At 41.9% G+C, this 22,332-nt stretch overlaps 1 protein-coding gene across 1 annotated transcript in view; it reads left to right on the forward strand.

Annotated features, from left to right (window-relative positions):
- The first annotated feature begins 506 nt into the window (after nucleotides 1-506).
- Nucleotides 507-22,332, forward strand: part of igsf3 (immunoglobulin superfamily, member 3) — a 92,299-nt gene continuing 70,473 nt past the window's right edge. The window contains exon 1 of the mRNA XM_042494995.1: nucleotides 507-1,468. Within this exon, the coding sequence (XP_042350929.1) occupies nucleotides 1,429-1,468 (40 nt within the window). The 5' untranslated portion in view covers nucleotides 507-1,428. The remainder of the gene's footprint in view (nucleotides 1,469-22,332) is intronic.

Raw genomic sequence — 22,332 nt, forward strand, 5'->3', positions numbered from 1 at the left:
TTTTCCACCAGCGTTTTTCAATAATATTAGATTTCAACTAGTTGGCATACATGAAGGGAGAGACAAAACACAGGAAGATAATGAAGAGTGTGATTGAAAACAAAGTGTAAAACATTGGCACATTAAAGCAAAATATCGCTGTCAGCAACAAAAATTAAATCTGCCATTGTATGCATTTCATGGAGGGTTATCCACACAAGATTACTGCAACAATTTCATAACACACAACAAAATTCCAGGACACTTCCAAAACTGTCTATTATTTACAAATTCCATGACTTTTCCAGGCCTGGAAAATGTGATTATCAAATTCTGTGACTTTTCCAGGATTTCCATGCCCGTGGGAACGCTGGGGTTAACCCACTCAAAACCATCATGGCCTAGAATTTAAATTCAGAAATGCAAATGTGGCCTCTCCCACAGTGGTCGGTGTCCCACGCGGCCGGGGCGTGGTCTTTGATAAGGAGGGGGGTGGGGGCAGACAGGCAGCACGCTGGTAAGTTTTACAAACTGCACAGGCAAACAAAAGTGCCAAGCAGGAAGCCGGGAAATAACCTTGGGAGAAGAAACGCGGCTGCTGTCTGGGACCAGATCACAGAATTCGTCAGACAGATTATAATTAGTGTTTGAACTCATGAGCAAAGCAGTTTTTTAGGGCGTCTTGTCGGAGACATTTTTCACGCATTTACTGGCTCAGGTGTATTAGCGGCACAACTGAGAGCGCAGTGTTTGGAGTTCAGTAATCATTGATTAATCTGATTTATTGTGTCAGCGCACAAAGCCTTGTCTGCTTCATCTAGAGCGCCCGCCCATTGGGCTTTCTGCGGAGCGATAGTGGGAGATTGATTATAGTCTCCGGGATTTGCCGTGGAGAAGGCAGCCTGCTTGGACTGCGATTTGCTCTCTCATCAGCGAAGGGGAGGAAAATTATAACAGCGACTTATTTCAGCCTGACTCCACACGGACAGCACTCACTGGTCCCCCTCCTGTGCACATCTAAGCCTCCTGTCTGTGATTTTTTTTTTCTCCAAATACGCGCAAGACAGTCACGCTGGACTTTTGTCTTTTACCGAGGAGGCTGTGAGAGTGAATCGCCTCCGCAGTCTCGGATGCGTAGTAAACGGGGAGTGGGTTGGGTCGCCTAGGCGCCTGGCATACGCACACGTCGTCAGCGATAAAAAGCGAGATAGGTGAGGGTGAAAGCGACACCCGAGGCTGTTTTTTTTGGAAATCGGGAGGACACCGGAGAGGTGAGTCGGACATCGGCTGTGGATTTGACTCTTTAGACCCCCCCCCCCCCCCGGCCGCTTTTGTCGCCCGGGGATCCTGATTCAGGACCAGCGGTTTAACCACACTGTCAAACCCGACCAGACACCCTCCTCCTCATCTGAAGGGAATATTACAAGTGGATCTGCGGGGCAACACACAATGGCAACCGGTGCGCTCCTTCTCGCCTGTGCGCTGCTTGGTAAGTCGTCTAAAGAAGCTTTTAGCCCTCATCTGTGTCGTGAATGTCCCTGTGTGTTTGGAGAGGCGCACCTGTATGACACATTTTTAGTTGGAGGAGCAACTGATAGTCATGGTGAGTCAGGTGGAAGTAGGCTACATCGATAATCACCGCAATAATGACAGATGCCTGTGAACAGCTGTGTGTGTGTGTGTGTGTGTGCTGAACTAGGTTAATGTGATATTTGGACTTCTAGTCACAGATTAACCCTATACAGTCTGACCTCTTGTATTCACGAGCTGATCATATAGACAGGCTATTGTCCCTAACCCCCAAAACATGTACAAATACATATAAACATGCAATATAGTATAGCAGTGGTTCCAAAGTGGTCCAGGCACTGGGTACAGATTTCTCCTTAGTCATTAAGTTCAAGGTCCACACAGAGGAGAAATGACCACATATTCAATTTTATTTCACAGATGTAAATAACACATGGGCTTAAATGGGATTGAAATAAAATATATTGCAAGGATAAAGTGCAAGTAGTAAAAAACCAGGGGTGTTTCTGGGATTTGAGGGCATTGGGGGCTTAGTACCTTTGTGGTAAAAAAAAAAAGAAAAAGAAAAAAAGAAACCCTTTTTTTCATGCCTTCTGGACACCTGGGCATGGCTATTTTTGTTTCAATTATTTGGGTAATTTCTTTCCCTCTGAAAAATTCTTGGTGATTTTTAATTTTAAAACATTTCTGGTTATTTTGAAGAAAAACATGCCTTCCAAATCCACAGCCCTGCCAAAATAAAAATCACCAAAATGACACCATTTATCAAAGCCAGTAACTGTAAAAATAGAAATTATTGTTGAATTTTTACATTTTGGACTGTCCTTGGACACATCGTATGGGTCAAACACTTTTGTGCATTTTTCCCGAGACACTCAGGGAGGCTCAAGGAAAATTTGTACCTTTGAAGAGGGTAACAAACCCTTAGGCTGATTCTTATTTTAACAACAAAAACAGGCCACATAATGTCAAGAACAGGGTAATGAAATAGTTACTGCTCTTGAAAAAGCAAACAAAAACAAAAACCTCTCACTCTACAGCAGGAAACCGCACTTCAAAATCATAGCACTGCACTCCAAAATACATTTTCTACAAACTTGACATGGTTGCAAGTCACTTGCAGTCCAATCAGAATGGACCCATTTTTGGACTGCGACCCACCAGTTGAGAACCACTGTATATATTACACACACCTGGATCACACACACCACCAACTCACCAGGCTATGAAGTCATCCCGTGGCCGTGATGGACCAGCTTTGTTTTACAGTTTAAGTCATCCTTTGAGTTTGAAGCTACTGTGTATACTCTTCTCACACATTTTACATGCAGTTTATTGGATTTCATAGACGAGTTCAAGCATGCTCAGCCGATGACACTCAGTGACACACAGCAACACTCATGCAACCACGATTGCTGACACACTCACACAGCACAGTGCATCCTGCCTGTGAACTGTCCCAAACAAACACCAGATGGCTTTTCTGTTCCTGGATGGGGAGGCCTGTCAGCGCTGCCGGGAGGACAGAGGAAGGGGGGGGAGTGGAAGTGACCCCGCTGGAGGCCCCCACTTGGCCAAGAGGATTACCAGTCTGCCTTGCCTCACGTCCCCTTTCAGCGCATAAGAAGTCACTTTCACTGGGATTTAGGGGGGAGGCAGAAAATGACTTTTCCTGGTAAAACGTGAGCTGGTTGTTCTGCGTACAGTAGAGAAGAGTCACAATACAGATCTAATCTACAGTGTAGGCTGGAGAACGGAGGGTTTTCAGATTACATAATAACCATGAATCATATGGTTAAACAGGAAGCAGTTTGAGGTGGTGAAGAACATGTCAGGTGTTAAGAAAGAGCTGTTTTATGTGGTGTGTGTGTGTGTGTGTGTGTGGATCATTGGCATGAATCACAAGAGGACTCAGGACACTTTGCTGTTATGACATGTTGCCAGCATTATTAGTGATATTAGGCTGGCATTGCTGCTACATGTAATATGCTTCAAATAAATCCTCCAGAGCTAAAAAATTAGTTGATTGACAGAAAAGAAATTGGCAACAATTTTAGTATTTTGAAAATGTTTTGGAAGCAAAGATGGTAAAATGTTCTGGCTCTAGCTTCTTAAATCAAGTCTCTAATGATACTATCTTAGGTCCGGACTGTTGGTCAGACAAAATAAGACTTTGAAGATGTCACATTGTGCTTGGGGATCTTGTGATGGGTGTAACACACACAGCAACATATAACCATGTGCCGTCTTAACACACCGACAAACCAACCCGATAAGACTGATCTGATCAGAACCCACAGGTTTAAAATGCCTCATGGAAGGATGCCTCAGTAATGCAACACTGGTGCTAGTCATGGGCAGATTATGAAGACAATGGGCCCCTGGGCACAGAAATGCAAAGGGCCACACCACCACCTCCTACATACAAGCTAGACACGCGCCTCTTTGTAGTTGTTATGCATCTTTTTGTTGGTTTTATGTTCGTCTTTTGGTCATTTTGTTCCTTTTTTTGAGTTGTTTTATTTGTCTTCAAGGTAACTTTATCCCTTTTTTAGGTTGTTTTTGTAAGGCTTTGCAGTCATTTTGCGTCTCCTGTGGTTGTTTTGTATGTCTTTGTAGTTGTTTTGTCTGTCTTTTGGGCACTTTATGTCTATCTTAGTTGACTTTATTTCATTTTGTGTCTCCTGTGGTTTTTGTGGCTTTCGGTAGTTTTGTGTCTCTTTGTGGCACATTTTTGTTCAGTAAACCATCCATGGTGCTAGTGCAAAAAATTGTACATATGACAATATATTGCCACATCAGTTGTTTATTCCTCTGCTGGTGTGCACGTACAAGTGTCTGTGTTAAATGAGATAGGTTGTGTCTTTGTTTTGTATGTAATCAACTGTCTGATTTTGCCTCATGTGTCATCTGGCACCATGCTTACACTTGCATTTGTTCTGAAAGAAGAATAAAATAAAGGTGGATGACAGCTGTGTTAGATGGAGACTGTATCAGTCATTGTTAAACCCGGAGGTGCCACTTACACATTTTTTTTGGCAGGCAAATCTTATATCGGGGTTATTTCTGCTGCTGAGTTTGCAACCAGGTGTGAGTTGGTGTGCGTGCGCCTGCTCATGGCACTGGGGTATATGATATAAAGCATATAAAAAGAGTTGCCTGAAGGAACGAATGTTTATTAGCTTTACAAACAGGATGCCTTCCTTCCCCCCCTGCAGAGAGTGAGAAAGATGTCATGCGCTTTGTGTGGTGAAACTGAGTGTGCTTTTTTTGGGGTGTGCTTCTGTTTGTGTAAGAGTGTGTTTGATACGTCCCAGTTTATATAACTAAATTGAAATGTAATATGTGGAAGGCTGGCTGGTTTAACTGTGAAATGCCTGAGTGGTTTCCATTTACCGGGCTGACAGGAGAGAAACCTCCAGTTGCCGGGGTTCAGATGAGCTGCCACTAGTCCCGCTTATGAGCTGGTCTCAGAGCAGTTTGACATTGTGCAGAAGGGAAATCTTGTAGCTTATGTTTGACAAGATGCAGATTCTGCCACCTGCAGTTATTCACGCATTTGTCATGATGTGATGTTTTATATATATATATCTTGATCACCAGTGCCAACTCAGTAAAACAGGTGCTGTTTTCACCCTGTTCACACAATATCTGAACTTGCTATGAATTCATTTGCACAAACCTTTGTCAGATGGTTGGCCGGAGGGATAGGAAAAATTTCATAAATAATTCATGCACGTTGGTTATAAGTGGGGTGTGGCAGTGGGTGTGGAGTCTTATTCAAAAGAAACAACATAACCAATAGAACTGCACAGAATCACGCTGAAAGATGCAGCTTCATGTCATAATTTAGCTTCTATATTTTTTTAAAAACCCTACAGCAAAATATTTTAACTTATTGGTTTCCATTTATTTCTATAGAGTGTAAAAATATATCAGCAGGTATTTAACATGCATTGCATTGATTTCCAGTTGTTTATTATTACTGTAAGGGAAGTCAGCACAGACTTTTCAAATTAATCTGTAGCTGCTACACAACAATAATGAAACTTGAGTGAAACTGGAACAAAAAGTATGATGCAGACTTGATGTTCACTGTGATTGAAAACACAACTCAAGACTCCACACAGAAATAGATGGAAGCCACTTGGACAGTAAGAAAAATGAATTCAAAAAGTTTCAGCTTTGGGAAAAGGTCAGTAAAGTATACATGCCCCTAAGTCAAGGCAATAAAGCTTGAAAAAACAGTGGCATGATCCTTTGAGAGCATCTTATTTCTCTCTCTTCCCTCTCCTTTACTTTGTCTCACTGTGTGTGGTAGATGTTTTTTTTTTGTTTCCTTTCAGTCATCCTTAGCTTTTTAGTGCGATTTTTGATGCTATTTTTTGATCAGTGGTTTCGAGACAGAAGGGACGCTGAAACAATAGCCTGTTATCCAGGCTCATTACAGTGCTATTGATTGAAAAGAGAAAAGTTTTAAGTAGTTGAAGCAACGCCATCAAACTTTGCGTATAAAGCCAGCCCTCCATAATTGGCCCAATCAAACAACATGAAGGTACTTAAGAGCTCATTTCCATTTTAGGCACAACTATTGTGCCTTCTCTTTTCTCCAAAACTTTTGTGTGGTGGAAGAAGGGCAGCACTTATAGCCACTTAAGTTTAGATTTGATTGTCCATGTGGTGCTGTGACAATTGTTAGAAATGCTTGAAAGTGGCTGGAGATTGAAGAATCTCATTTTCTATTTCAGACCAAGTCATTAAAATGTGTCCATTTGTTAACGTGAATGAAGTCTATAATTACCAGCGGCGGAAATCTGGGACAAGAAAGTGACAACTGTATGAACTTCACTTATTGCCATCTAGTTTTTCCATATTACAACGCACTGACAGATTCTTTGTTTGCGTAGAGATAAAGATACAGCATTTTAACTACTTAGATGCTGAAGAGAAAAGCAGATGTGTTTTAAAAGTTTGGTACATGCGTTTCTTCGTTATTTTTGTTGACTTTTTAGAGGTGGGGCCAAGTCATTGTTTTGCAAGTCATAAATAAGTCTCCATTTTTTGCAGTCAAGTCCCAAGTCAAGACAGGCAAGTTCCGGGTCAGGTCCCAAGTCCTAAACTTTGAGTTTCAAGTCGCAAACAAGTCAGAAATGTAATGCTATTTTAACAACAGAGTAACATAAGCTTAGCATTAGCTCACAATGTTTATAATAGCCATGACTTAAAGTTCTTTGTGAAACTTAAAATTTGGAAGTCGAATTTTTCGACTGGCCGATTTTTCAAAGTGCAATTTATTCTTTGTTGACACCGCATAGTTTTTGTACAGGAATGAATTATCGTTGGTACAATTTTTTCAAGCTAGCACTCTCTTCAAAATTCTCTTTTGCAACATGATTGGACACTTTTTGATTGTTTCAAACAAAGTGGATCTGGGGAGTGAAGTGTCAACTTGCTAAGAACATAAGCGTCAATATTAGTGAATTCAAGAAATGAATCAATTAGCGGCACACTTTTTAAATAACATACTTTTTAATTATGTTTGGGTGAAGGTATCAAGTGTTTTCAAGTCAAAGGTCTCATGTTCATTCAGGTCATTGGTGTTAAAGTCTATGTCGACTTACAAGTCTTGTTTGATTTTGTCAGGTTGAGTCTAAAGTCACCAAATTTGTGACCTGACTGTGACTTGAGTCCAAATTATGTGACTCGAGTCCACACCTCTGACTTTTTACCTTATTATGGTCATGGGAATGATGAAGTCAACTCACAGGCATTTCAAACTCCATCAGCCTTCAAAGTTCGCTTTGCCACACCCCGATGCCCACCCGACCTCTCCTCTGCCTCAAATAAGTAGGACAGCTGCAGGCTTCCACCCCAAAATGACAGGGATTTCAGCTTGTGTGTGGTCAGGCCAGCGCGTCTTCTCGCTGTGCATCTTGAGTCAGCTGTTGCCACACTGGGAATGCTTTCCATGTGTTTGTGAGACTCAGCTGACACAACACCGAGTGCAGTCTAGACAGTAAGGAAAAATGCAATAACTCACCATGTAGCTGTGCATATGCAGGGCTATGAATATACCATGGAAAAGTTTGGCATGTGTGCGTGTGATTGTCCCAAGTTTTGTCACTCATTATTTTTGCCACCAGAAACATGAGGACCTACTTCTCTCTGTTCGGGGACATGCAGGCTTGTGCAGCTGTCTGATTGCGGTGCTGTTTGCTCGCCTTGTTATTTTTTGTGCCTGCAACATTCTGTAGTTGCATGCACGCTTGTTTGCATCATAAGCACCAGACCCACGTCTCTGTGTATACCCATGACAAGACGCCTTTTGTGCTATTGTTTTTTCATATCATAACATTGTTGACTCAACTGACAGAAAACAAACAATAGAAAAGCAGAAACAAGACAAGGCAGCTTGGCTATCATCCACCAACTTTGTGGTGGGTTTCAGTAAATATTCATTAAAGGGATGAGTAATACAAACACAAGCCACTCGTAGGTCAGTGTCAGGACTGAGATGTTCTGTGGATCAATAGAGCTGGATGAAGGGTTTGTGATTGTGCTTATGGACTTGTTGCATCATGTGCACCCAAAGGCGAGTCAGATACTGGGTACCAGTGTCTACTACCCACAGGGCGAGTAATAGTGCTGTAGTACAGACTTCACACACTGCTACAGAAACTCACACCCAACTTCTACTGCAGATTTACCACCACCCCTCTGTCCTCTGTAACAAGGTTTCCACCTCTCTGTGCCCTTTCAAAGGTGAAAAGTTACTGTAAAGGAATAAAGCAACTCTTCCTCCAATGGAGCTGTCAGAAGAGATAAAGGCAAATTTTGAGACAGAAATGACTTAATTGCGGGCCGAGCGATAAATCAAGACTGAAGTTAGTTGTGAATAATCACAGCTAGTCTTCTCATGCACTGTCTTGTTTTTTTAATGATGATCCTCCCCCGTGACCCAGATCTGAGCTGTAGTCTCTCTCCAATTCACATGGGGAGATGAGTGACTGTGTGAAGTGAAGCAAAGTTCTTGAGGGAGACTTCCTGCCTGCCACAGTGAATCAGGAAAGTGGCTGGAGCCGGAGCAGAAGCAGCGTCTGCTTTGTGTCTGATTTTGACTCTGCAGCAGCACCTCTGGATTTACCGTCGGCACTGTCCCATATCGCAGCTCCCTGCTGGGATCACATGGCGGTGCCTGCACACTTGGTCACGCCTGAGATCATATCTCGTGTTTTGTGATAACAAACCGACAACGACCCTTTAGCCATTCAATTTGTAAACCGTTTTAAGTGTTCTTTTAGGCTGATTTGCATGTATCTCTGCTTCCCCTCATTCAAACAGTACTCCAGCTGCCTCCTCCTCCTCCACCAGTGAATAGCCCCTGACCTCCCTCCCCCACTCAAACAATACCAGCCCAGCCCACCTCCTCTTCAAAGAGCACTAATTAGAAACTGCCCTTAAGGGTGATCCAGACCAGATATTTTCATCGTTCTTACAGTGTCAGAGGAAGAAACTACGTTTAACGGCCACATTTACCTTTTCAAGCACCTTCTTTACCCAGTTAAAAGCGCAACCCAGCCCCCTACCCGTTGGGATTTGGCCCGCTCCTCCCCCTCTCTTCCACCTCTTTTCCTCTCTGTGTTGAGGGTGATGATGACTGGCCGGCTACAGATTTCCACTTTACTCCTCCACACACACACACACACACACACACACACACACACACACACACACACACACACACACACACACACACAAGCACCCACAGCGCTCCGAGCTGCTGTCCTGCAGTATAGCCACACACCCCTGCTCCATGCTTGATCCTCCACCGGAGCAGATCCCACGCTGGTGGGATACACACCAGGCGGCGTAACTATGACGACTGCTCCCCACCTGCACACCGCTGATCCATATTCAGTGGCACACGCTCAGCTTGGTGTGTGCTTCCAAAGGTGTGTTGGTGTGTACATGAATAACTGTCTACATGCATGTTCTCCCACCTTTTTAAAAATCCTCTTATGCAATGATGAAGAGCACTTCACTCACTTTGCCATTATGCTCTGGTAATGTGCTTCTTTTCCGCTTAACACCTAAGACCAAAGAGATGCATGTGTGTGTTTGTGTCTAATTGCTTATGCATAAATGCATGAATTTACCAGCGCATGTCTTTTGCTGCCTGAAAGGCAAAATGACTGACAATGGCAGAAAAAGTCTGTTTGAAGTAGGCTAATTAATAGTTAATTAGTTTCCTTTCCAATCTGCAGCTTAATGCGTAAACGTGGGAACTGATAGCAAGCTGCCAGTCATACAAAAACTAACCGCTGTACATAAAGTAGATACAGCTGTCAGGCTTAATTGTGCACAAGCACAAGATGGATAATGACCGAAGATAGCTGAGTGTTTTTATAGGCTCACATTCTTTTACAACAATTAACGCAAACATTCAGTCGACTCTGCTGTAAAAGTTATGACATGATATTATAACTTGAGCTTTTGTGTTTGTTGCGCAATCTGTATGAACGTTTTGTTTGTGGTAGATTTTAGACCACGGAGCTTTGTCAAGCAGACAGGGTGGTGGGTGTGTGTATTGGGGGGAGGGTCAAAGTAGGGTTAGGACTGGGGGTTGGGGAGATGAGGTCAGTGGGGGAGCAGGTGTCCTTATAGAGTTAATGGATTTGGCGATGGGAGTAGATTGAGGCACTTAATGGACAGGAGGTGTGTGTTCGTGTGTGTGTGTATGGGCTGATATGAATGGACCATTTGGACAACTTGCTTCTGTCTGCTGTCTTGACCCTTTTGTCTCCCACACGGTTATAAACCCCAATAAACAATAGATGGGATGCTGGTCTTATTCTCTATGAAATGATGACTGGCACTTCTAACTGCTAACCTAAACACTTCCATGTGGCTCGCAGGCACTCTCGCCACATCTTCTATTCATACAGACTAACTGTAACCATCTGTCACACTGTAAATGTTAAGCGCGCTCTCAATAGGCCACAGAATAGTAGATTAGACAAGGCGTTATGCAAACTATGTCATTTGAACTTTAATTGCTTTGATATCTTCCGTGTAGGGGGTGGGAATTGATAAGATCTTAATGACATCATGCCATTGTCAGTTACTCTTATTGGTCTGATTCTTTATCGTTTCCCTTATTGATTTCTGACTTTCACTTTCTGTAGACCTACACACATATTTGTAGCGTCACCAAAACACAGTACCGAAACAGTCTGTCTGACATCATTTAAAAGGACTTAAATTTTTGAATATTTTACAGCATTTGTTTTCATGGAGGTTCTTTTAGTTAAAGAAAAAAATCAGCGGGACCTGCCTGTGTGACGCTAATGTTATAATATTTACCCTCAGTAATGAACTGCTCAGGTGGAAATAGGACTGGGCAATGCATTGATATTATGATATCATGATAAAAGACTAGATATATTTTACTTTGAACACTGTCATATAATAAGTTTTAACACTTATTGCATTGTAGTAAAGTAATTCTAATAGATTAATATATAGTCAGTAGCAGTGATTATTATTTAAAGTGATTAACATTTACTGATTTTCTGAACTTACCAGACTGTTAGCTGTTCTGTTATTTGTCTTTACCCACTTAGTCATTCGTTCCACATTACTGATGATTATTTTTCCAAAATCATTTTGTGTAAGTATTTTGTGAAAGCACCAATAGTCAATATTGTAGCAATATTGATTTGGAGGTATCTGGTCAAAAATATTGTGATATTTCTCCATATTGTCAGCCCTAGTTGGCAAGCAGTGGCACATGTTTGAAGAGTGTGGAAGGTCGGTTCCTGCTTTTATTTGAAATGTTAATTTTACAGACATTACAAACAACAATGTTGTCATCTTTCTTAATGAAATTAAGCCACACTTTTAACCGTTTCTTTCTTTCCACCTTGATGCAAGTTTAAACAGTATAGATGCACGAGTTTAATGTCATTGTCTTGCAGTGTGCAACTGTTAGAAAAAACATGTTGACATCAATTAAAGTAACAATACTGATGGGTCGGTCAATTTGGAACCAGTTCTGAGTTGGGACAGGTTCTCAGTTCTGGTCCCTACTTCCATGTCACTTGATATTCTCCAAATGTTAGAGGGAAGCATGGACTGCAGGTTTGTTATTTGCCCTTTTGTCAGTTCACTGTTCATGTTCGGTGATCTATGTGGTGGAATTTAAAAGCAAGTTGACAGAGGCATTCATGAGGAAAATTATTTATGATTACTTCCTGTATACAGTACCTTACTTTCTTTATGTGCCGCTGTTGATTGATTGTTCACATTGTAAAAGCTTAGTTGAGTGAAATTCATGTGTTCATATAATACAGTAGAATATGCAAGCCGTACTTTGATTTACTGTATGAATAAGCAGCACAACCTGTTTGTGTGCGACCTTGCAGAGCCTGGCGTTATACAGTTCAATGAGTTTATCTCAAACACTATATACAAACACTACATTTTTTTAACTGTGGCCTTTTGGACAGAGGCAGAGAGTGGCTGTGTATCTGCAGTTTCTCACAGTCTTTCTTGCTGCCTCTCTGTCTTTAGATTATTTATTCATAAGAGGCTTGGCAAGGAACTGTCTTCAAGTGCACACACAGTTTTTAGGCTTTAATTATATTTATACGTCAAGATGTCGTTTTAACTGTGCCATATGTGACTGTGGTGTAGTAACTGAGTTATAGCCTGGCACACAGGCTCTCCCTGTTGACTGTTGCTGCTGCTATCAGAGTCGCGTAATCTTTCTCAAATGCTGTTTGTGTTCTCTGACCTCCATGTTGAGGGATTGAGTGATGACAGCATTTGATGAAAAGAAGGAATAAGTTTAGTCTAGTGTCACTCGTAAGAGTTTTGATTGAATTTGTTTGAAACTGTTATTTAAAAAGGCTCAGAGGGATCACTTCAGGCTGATTATCTGCTTCAAATGATCACTCAGGATGAAACGATAAAACTCGAAAGCTTATTTCCATTGTGGTCAAACAGGAAGGCGAAGCAGCTGAGGGTGTAGGAGGGAGGATGAAGAGGCAGCTGTTCAGCAGAGAAGAATGGATTATTATCTGCTCCTTGTTGTTGACACTATCGACATCACCACCGGAAGCGAATGAGAGAAAATATGAATCGGCCTACATGGAAAAAAATAATTTCTGTTAAGCAAGCATCGCCCCTACGCTTACCTACATTTAACAATGTAAAGACCACAGACACGTACAGTGTTCAGCAACACACTGACACAGACGCATGAATCAGCCTTAAACCTCCCATTGCTTCCATCCTGGTTTTACCAGCTGTTAGAAGCAACAGCGCAGGTGGGGTCATGACTGTTGTAGCCCAGGGGGGGCATAAATTAGGACTAGTTAGCATAGTGAGAGCAGAGGACAGCATTACCCAGGTGTGACACAATGCAGGAGTCCCAGTTAAAAGCATTGATTTGAGTTAAAAAAAGAAAGAAAAAGGGGGACTTGACATGGACTTGACTGCTGAGACTTATTAAATGCCATTGGATTAGAAGGCAAAAATGTTAATGTTTTTAAGGCTGCAGGTAGCAGCTGCGTAGCCTATCTTTGCTTAGTTTAGCATGAATGACTGGAAACCACCATCTTGGGGGTTGAAAAATGAACGCGCATGTGCCCAAAACTGTAGTTCCTCAAATGGCCACGTGAAGCTGGCTCCAAAAGCAAGTCAAACCCCACAGACACCCATGCGAAAATGCCCAACTTTACAGCAGAAATGTTTACAGCCTGTTATAAAAACTGTTTTGTTATCCAGCTATTTTTTCTGTTGTTAAGGCTTTAAGTAATGCATAATGAAGGGCTTTGCTGCTTTGAGTAATAGATGGGTGCTGTCCATGGAAAAGTCATTACTATGGCGATGACGTTGGTTTCAATTTTCTAAAGTAAAGTAAACATTTTGATTGCTTATAAAAGTCTTGTTCAGTGCTTGGTTGTACTAAAATACCCTTTAAGGAGTCAGTTATGCAGTTTTCTGTAAAAGTACAATTTGTTTTAATGGTTTTAAGCCTGGTTGTCCCCAGCAAAAAATAGCATTAGCATTCTCACAGTTAACAATAGCTTTAAATACACCATGCTAACCAAGCTTGCAGCTAGCTGGGGTTATCTCTGCACTCTTGTCCAAACTTCTGGCTCCAGCCAAAATGCCAAACTCCAGGCTTCAAAAAACGGGAGTCCACGAACCAATGGGGAACTTCACAGAGACTATGTGCATTATTTTACACAGTATATGCTGGAAACAGAGGAAAACTGCTAGCCTGGCTACGTCCAAAGGAAGCATAACCACTTCTTGGCCTAATTTCCCGATGTCTCGTCAATGTTAGGTTGCAGGGCCAACAGTGGAGGCCTCAGAAAGTTATCACTCGCAGCCAAGAAATAGCCCAGCACATAACACTCCGTAAGATATAGAATATGTTAATGAATGAGCTTTGGAAGTGCCTGAAGGCAGATTTGTCACCTTAGGACAGAGCCAAGCTAGCTGTTTTCCTGTCTCTCTGCTCTTTCTGGCTGTTGCTTCATTTTTAACACACATATATGAAAGTGGTATCAATCTTCTCATCTAATCTTGGCAAGAAAATGGATAAGTGTATTTTATAAAATCTGCTCTGTCGCTGTCGGGAAAACAAGAGAAAGAGAAGAGCTGTGTTAAAAATACAGAATACAAACGCTTTGCGCTTCAGTTTCGGAGAGGGCATACATGTGTAGCACGTTCATGTTTGATACATGTACGTCTGTTTTTCTGTCTGGTTCTGTCTTTGTCCCTGTGGCTATGTTTCCAGATTTTCAATGCAGCGAAAGGTAAGGGCCCTACTGCTGGCTTAGAAATACTCCTTCAGTGAATTATTCCCTTCATGTACCTGTTCTCATCTTATTATCCCTGCATATATACCCCTGACATCACCTGGCTTTCTGTACTTGAGCCATACAAAGATGAAGTAGTGATGTACAGTATATCCACTTCATCTTCCCACTCTCTGAGCGCTCCTGCACTCTCTTGTTCTCACACTGATTAGAGCTGTGCAGACGTAATGGGCAGTTGTTGTAACTGTTTGTCAGCTGTTAGAGCGGCCTGCTGGCCTGACTTGGCCTTTCTAATGGAAGTTAGAACATTTAGTCTCCCTTTCTTGCTGTATTTCACTATGTCAGACACTCACACACACAGTGTCGCACCTGTTTCCTGGCTGACAGGCTTCCAGCAGCTTGACTGTTTTCCCTTGGACACTGAAAATCATTTAGCTTTCTCTGCAGCGCTGAAGAAACATGCAGTCTCTCTCGTCTGTCTTTAAAACATCACAGTTAATAACTCGGCAGTGGATGTGGGATTTGTTGGAGTTTTTGAAGCTGGCAGAAGGGTCAGAGGTTGTTAATGACAGCCCCTGCTACACTGATTTATACATTCTGAAGCAGATGATGATTATCACCACGGGAAAGACAAGGAGTGGAGAATGAGGCCTGAATTATAATATTTGATACTGCCTAGAGCCCATCAATCAAAGATCCAAGAATCAGAGAAAGCTGTGGGGAAGAAAGCGTGGGGATTCTCATCACTCCATTACATGGTTTACATTTGGATGACATGCTCACCCAGTGCCATGCACAATGAGTGTGCAACCAAATATTCTTGCTTTAGGACAATGTGAGGTTTTACACTGCATAAGCGCAGAAGCAAATTCTCTTATGTCAAATTTAGATGGAGAAGATGAGAGCAAATGAAAGAAAAGGCAATCATAATGTTGCAGGGTGCAATGTAATGAAGCTCACGCAGGATTTTTATTTTGTTGCATGATTTCAAGCACCATTCGCACTGCTCCATGCCCATATCCTCTATAAATGTTAACGTTTCCCTTACACGGAAAATGTTTCCTCTTTCTGCCGCTTTCATCTTTCTCCCTCCAGTTTTCCCTCATCTTGGAATCTCTCTGTCTCCCTCGCACTCATGCTCTCTCTGGTAATGATGTTAACAGGGTCAAATCCTTTCGGGGGCCTAGAGGGAGAAAAATGCTGAGTGATTTTGGAGAATGGTTAACCAGGGCTGAGAAGTGCAAAAAGGAAACTACTCTTATGTTATCCATCTTTTTTCCAGCGTTTAGTTCTCTCTGTCACACATGTATGTGCAGCACATAAGTCAGCGGTACGCTTGTATATTCACTTAGTTCTCTGCGTTTTTGTGGTGTTCCTAGCACCCCAGAGGCAGCTGTCGTTTTCTCTTTAGCTTCCTCCTTGTTCCTCTTTTTCTTCTCCTTTTACCATCCAATACTTTCCTTGCCCATCCCTACCTCACTGTCTGAGAATCTTCACAAGATTTCAGATCTGTGCGATGAGTCTGAACCTCCCTTGGGGAGATACGACATTGACTAGGTCCTCTTTTGTAAATGTCTAGCAAGCATGTTCTTAATTAATTCATATTTTCACCGGCTGGAGCTACTTCAGTTCCCCCGCTTGTCAACTTTTGTACCAAAAAATGAAAGTTTTTTTGGTGGAGAATTTTCTGAAGTTGCTGTTCACCGGACCATTCGGGGGGTTGCAATAGCACACAGTTTGATCTAACACTAAGTAATGTTAGGGACAAAATTTGTAACATTTTTGATATAGTGAACAAATATGTTTTATTTTCAAAGACTCTAAACTTGGTTCCAAATTTAAATGTGTCTCTATATCATTAAATATTCATGACTGGATTAACAACTCTTACAGTTCAGAAAGAAAACATTATGATTTAGTATTAATTTAGAGTTTTAAACTCCCAAACTCCACAAGTCTGCTTCAACAGGACTGTGTTGCTGGTATTCAAATTCCCTGACTGTGTACACCACTGGTTCTCAACCAGGGATCTGGGGAACACCAGAGTCCCTAAGGGGAGTTCTAAGAGGTCCCCAGAAGAATTGGGGATAGTTTATTGTCACTTATTAAATTAAAATAGTTAGTGTGATATGATAAAGGGTGTGTTTCATTATGCCAACTACATCATATTCTCTATCCTCCTGTGACCTGGAAGTTGTTCCCCTTCCACCGTCATCGACGATCTTCCAATCCCTTAAACACACCTTGAGGAGACAAGGCCCGAGGTGAGTGGAAGCTTCTGGGACTGCTTAGACCAAGGAAACAAGGGTGTTGAGACAGGAGGGAAAGACTTGAGTGAGTGAAGAGAGGAGACACGTTGGCATAATGAAAAGCACCCTCAGAGTAAATATTCTGTTTGAAAGGTTTCTCTTCCTCGTTGGTTATCTGCTCAGCTGTAGCTGACAATCATTAAATACATCTGTGGGGTTCTGTGGCCTTGTGTGTATTAATTTAGGGGTCCTTGACATGGAAAAGTTTAAAACCCACCAGAGTAAATCTTGTACTTGACTGGTGCATGACGATGGGTGATATCACGTTCTACCAAATGAGCACACTTCAAACCAGTGTGAAAAATCCAGAGAAAAACCCAAATACAGACAAATTTCTCGTATGAAAAAAAATGTTTGGAGGATGTAGGACCAGATGTGTAATGGCAAGAAGGTGTTTAAACAATAGCTTTTAAAAGTGACTTATTGACTACCACATGAGGCAGAGCAGTGTGTCATGGTTTATGAGGTGAATGCATCATTAATTGGCTGCCTGCGTATTTTAATTCCGACCAAGTAATTTGCAAAACAAAGCATTTCTTTTTACTACTGCCTTTTAAACACATGCATGTGATGTAACAGATGATGCTCTTCTTTCATTGACTGTGACTGTGTGTCTCTAAACTAATGAGGTTCAGCTGAGAGCATATGCACTGAGTGCATGGGTGGATTATGGGACAATCGGCCCCTGGGCACAGATATGCTAAAGGCACCACCAACTCTTGCCCAGGATCAAGATACACAGACTTTATAGTTGCTCAGCCTCTTTTTATTGTTGTCGTTTGCATCTTTTTGTAGTCACTGTGCATTTTTGTGTGGAATTGTTTTTACTGATAATTTTGTATGCCATTATTTTGCATCTCCTTGAGGTTGTTTTGTGTCCCTGAAGGGATTTTGTGTCTTTTTTGGTTGTAGTGACCCTTCTTGTTTTGTGTCTCTTTGGGGTAATTTTGTTTCCTTTTTGTTTGTTTTGCGCCTTTCTGTGGTGGTTTTGTGTCTCTTTGAGGTAATTTGTCTTTTTTTGTTGCTTTGAGCATCACTGTAGGTTGTTTGTTTTGAGCCTTATATTAGTTGTTTTCTTTCTCCTCTGGGTAATTTTGTGTCCTTTTTTTATATTTTGTAGTGATTTTGTGTATCTTCAGGGTGATTTTGTGTCTTTTTATGTAATTTTGAGCCTCTTTATAATGGTTTTGCGTCTCTTTAAGGTAATTTTGTGTCTCTCTGCAGTTCTTTTTCTTATCTTTTTGGTCATTTCGAGTCTATGTCTGGTCAATACCTCATTATTTGAGTGACATTTTCCAGGTAAAGGCCTGGGGGGGGAGGCAGACACTCTGGGACAATTCAATAATCCATCCAAGACTAAGTGTATGATGTCAGGCTCTAGCTGGAAGATGAGAAAGAAACATTGTTTTCAGAGACAGTTTCTCTACTCTAAATAAAAGAGGCCGAAGTATAGAAGATAGAGGCTCATTTCTTAGATAGAGGCGCATTTTTTTTCATGTCTATCCTGTTGTCACAAGTATCAGTAATGAATGACTTAGTTTTGGTACTATTGACACTAATGATGTTGTGGCCCCCCCCCCTGTGCTTGCAGGTCATTCCTGTGTCTTCTGTTTTCACGTGCATATGTGTATGTGTGTGAAATAAGAAATAAAAGCAAGGCAAGAAGAGGTGAGATGGGCAGCTCGACTCTCCAAATTAGCACATCTCCACGCCGCTGTGAACGTCCTTAATGCTACTTTCACCCTGCAGCGTTTTTATTATACACCTTTCTCGGTGTATAATTATCATGTGTCATAGACAAGTGATGGTGTGAGTAGTAGTCATGAATGCTAGTGGCCTCCCTGCTGTTTCCACTGAGAATAAGACACTGGCCACAAATGATTGGATTAGTATTTAACCCCCCTTCCACTTAGCATAATCCTCTTTGCAGCTTTCCGTGTGTGTGTGTATGTGTGTGTGTGTGTGTGTTTGGAGTCATCTGCTCCCATTGCTCCAGCCGACAAACACCAAGGTCAGTTAGAGAGCTTGTCCGTGGTCATTCACCATTATCTGACACTAGACGCATGTTTTCTGCGTCCAGTCCACCAGCTGTGTGGGAAGCGACCGGCAGCAAAGATGAGAGATGAGACGCAGGAGAGGGAAGCCAGAGAGAGCGAGGGTGGGAGGAGAAAGACATCGTCGGTATGCAGAGATGGAGATGAGTGTTAATAATAGAAAATCTTAGGCCTTGTTGAGCAAATATGGGCACTCGGAGATCGAGGCAGCACAGCCAGAGGTGAAGAAGAGGGGGAGGTTGCAGGCGCAGGATTATTGTGGAAGGGTGGTGGAATAGAGCAATCAGTTGAAGGTCTGCAGGGTTTGGTATGTCATTGTCAGCCTTTCTAAACAGCCTGCAGAGCGATGGGCACTTTGAAGTTTCACAGAGCTGCTTAAATCCTGCCTGAAAAGATGCAGAGAACCGCGAGGCACAGAGAAGAGACAGGAATATACAGAGAGAGAGAGAGAGAGAGAGCGGAGCTGCAGGACGAAGGGAAGGATTGATGATGGGTGAAACATGCAGGAAGGGAGTGAGAGTAATCAGAAGTAAGGAGGCAGCTTGTTTCAGGAGGATGACAGGAAGACAGGCGCGCGGAGGAGAGCTCTTAGTGCACCAACACAGTATGAGTAGTATGTTTTTTTTGGGGTGTATGAGTAATATGTTTCCAGCAGTTCTGGATGAGTAGCTGCAACATGAGAAGCAGTGATGCAGCGGAACAGCTTTGACCTGATCTGAGCTGGATGTGGGTAGACCGGGCGCCGCCAGATTAGCACACTGACATCACAGTGAAGAAAAACAGGGAACCAAAGTCTGAGTCAGAATGGATGGCTGCCTCTTACCTAATGTATCCCATAATATGCTCCACCAGATTCAGTCAGCACACTTCACTGTAGATTTTCTGTCAATCTCAGCTCTCACAGTGTTTGGTATTTGCTCACTGTGGAGGATTTCCTGTGCTGACTGACTTTCTAATGCCAGTGGCCAAATGTTCTGCAGGTTATGGCCTCTGGTTTTACAGCAGTGCGGTATGGCAGTATGTGCAGGTGGAAAGAGATGTTGCTGGTAAGAGACCGAAAAGGTCAAGCCAGATTAACTGCTGACAACATTAACCTCCGTAAAGTTTAGCAGAACATGTTCTAGACTTCTGAAAAAGTTCTGTTCAACTTTGTGGAGGTTCATGTTCTCAGCAGCTAAATAAGACCTTTACCTTTTCAGTCAATTACTGAGATCTTTGCATCATTTTATCTTAGCTACTGACAAAAATGTCAGGATTTTGTGGGGAAACTCCCTGAAAGTCGGTGACTGGAATAATCAGTCGGAGACCCCTCACTCGACTGAGATAGCTTCAAGTCAAGCAGTCAGGTTTGTTTTTTGCATGTCAGTGCTCTGCAGTGGACGTTTTGACTTTGCTGTGGAGTGAATGCTCTTCATTTTCGCATTATTCTTTGGTAGAGTCTGCAGCTGACGTGCTGCAGCGGCATAGAGGAAGAGAGAATCTGTACTGTAAGGCTCCAATATAACATTGTCTTCTTTCTTCTGCTCAGAGGTGGTGAATTTACAGCTCACAGCAACCGAAAATGACACAGTCTCTGGCTTTTGTTTGATATCTAACGCCTGCAAAAAATACCTGCGTTTTTGTGATTTGTTGTTCGTGCCATCAACCTGAAAGTCCTTGCTTAGCCGGTTCAAACTAAAACTTAATATGGAAAAACAAATACAATCATTGAATATTCATATTAAACTGACAAATCTGATTTAACTAACATAACTCTGAGTCTGGAACAGCCCTAATTGTTTAAAAAGAAAAAAATATATTTTGTTAAAGGTACAGTATGTATTTCTAGAGAGAGATAAGAGTTTCCCTTTCACTGATGCAGCATCCAACAGGAGTGCTGTGAGTGGGTAGAGTATGCAGGAGGCAGGACTTGACGTAGAGTACACCATGGTCATGTAGCTGGTTTTTGATTTGGTCTTTTGCTGACAACATGTCGCAAATCTTGTCATCTCTCCAGTTAGAAATATTTATTGCCGTGTAAATGTTCCTTCTCTCTCACCCTTGGATGTTTATTTCACACAAATGTCATGATAGAAACGTCATCAACAAGCCCGCTTACTCACTGAAAATTCCCCGGACAATGACCTCCTCTATTCACACACTGGCTGAATTGGACATTACAAAGTATCTGTAACAGGGAGCTGGCAGGGTAAAATCTGTTTAATGTCTGATCCAAGTGATGCAGACATTTGCATTCACACATACAGCTCCCCTGGGTAATGTCTAGATAATTTCAGGTTTGCAGTGCTTGTGTGATAGGGGCTATAGTTGATTGTGGAGTCTCATTCCCATGTCATCACATACCAACGTTTTGGTTTGTTGTTTCAGTTTGACCTCCAATCCAAGGTTGTATTTTACAGCGAGGGAATGACACTCAACAATCAACTGTCTTTCTCCAGAATGATATACCACAGTTACTTTAAGTACTCATTTGTTCAGTTTCATTTCCATGTGGAAAAAAATAAATGAACAAAAAAAACCAATTCGTTTGCTCTTGATTATGTCTGCTGTATTCATGTAAAGAAAGCATTAGGTGATGCCTAATATTGTTCAGCAGGGATGCGTGTAAGATGTAAGCAGTGTGTATGTGGTAAATTAATAATAAGTACAGAATTATTAAAGAATACATTTGGAGCATTAGTTGACTCCGTGTATAATTTCAAGCCTCATATAGTATTCTTATAGTATTCCTCTATTGACACATCAGTTAGGGTTCAGTGACACTGCAGTAACTTCACATTATTTTGCTATTTTACTGTCACTACAGTATTTTATGATTTTCCTGCTGTAACTCAGAGGCAGCTAATTTGCAGATAATTGTGCTACTTGGCAAAATAAAACTTTTTCCCCTTTTTATTTAGGAATAAGGTTAATAAGTCTACATTTTAAAGTTGCAGCATTCATGAGGAGAGTGTCCTGATTTCTCTCCTGATTAGTCCTGTGGGGATCTTTTAGGAGAAATAGAGCCGTAAGGAGATTACTTCAATCAGTTTTCACTTTGGTATGCCACTGTGACTGAATTCTAATCTCATCCAACTGCGGCCACACACCTGGCGCATAAGAAGTCATGGATTTGTAAATATTTTATAGGCTTATGAGTGGAATGTGTCTCAAAAAACAAGCGATAGACAAAAGACCTGCAGCTCCTCCAAGTGCAGGAAGGAAAATAAAACATAGATTCACAGACACGCAGTCAAGCAAGCTCACGCATAGACACACACATACAAAAATTGACTCGCACTAATAACTGTGAATGAAAGGTGGGGGTGTAGTGGAAGTGTAAGAGAAAGTTACTATGAGAGGAGAGAGGATGTTGAAGTTAAAAAGCTGTTCTGGTGAATTATTAATGCCAAGTATTGTGCCCTCAGACACAGCATCTTACAGACTTTCTCTCTCTCTCTCTGTCTCTCTCTCTCACACACACGCGCACACACAGACACACACATATGCACACACACAAACACAGCTGCAATCCCCAGTTGCTTGTGCAGACAGGAAACAGCGTGCTTGTCGCTCTGTCTGGATTTGGGGGGGGGGTATGTGTAAGTGCTCTGTTGTCTCCGGCCCCAATGAGAGGGATGTTTGTAG

Source organism: Plectropomus leopardus, chromosome 10 (assembly GCF_008729295.1).
Source record: "Plectropomus leopardus isolate mb chromosome 10, YSFRI_Pleo_2.0, whole genome shotgun sequence".
NCBI classification, from domain to species: domain Eukaryota; kingdom Metazoa; phylum Chordata; class Actinopteri; order Perciformes; family Serranidae; genus Plectropomus; species Plectropomus leopardus.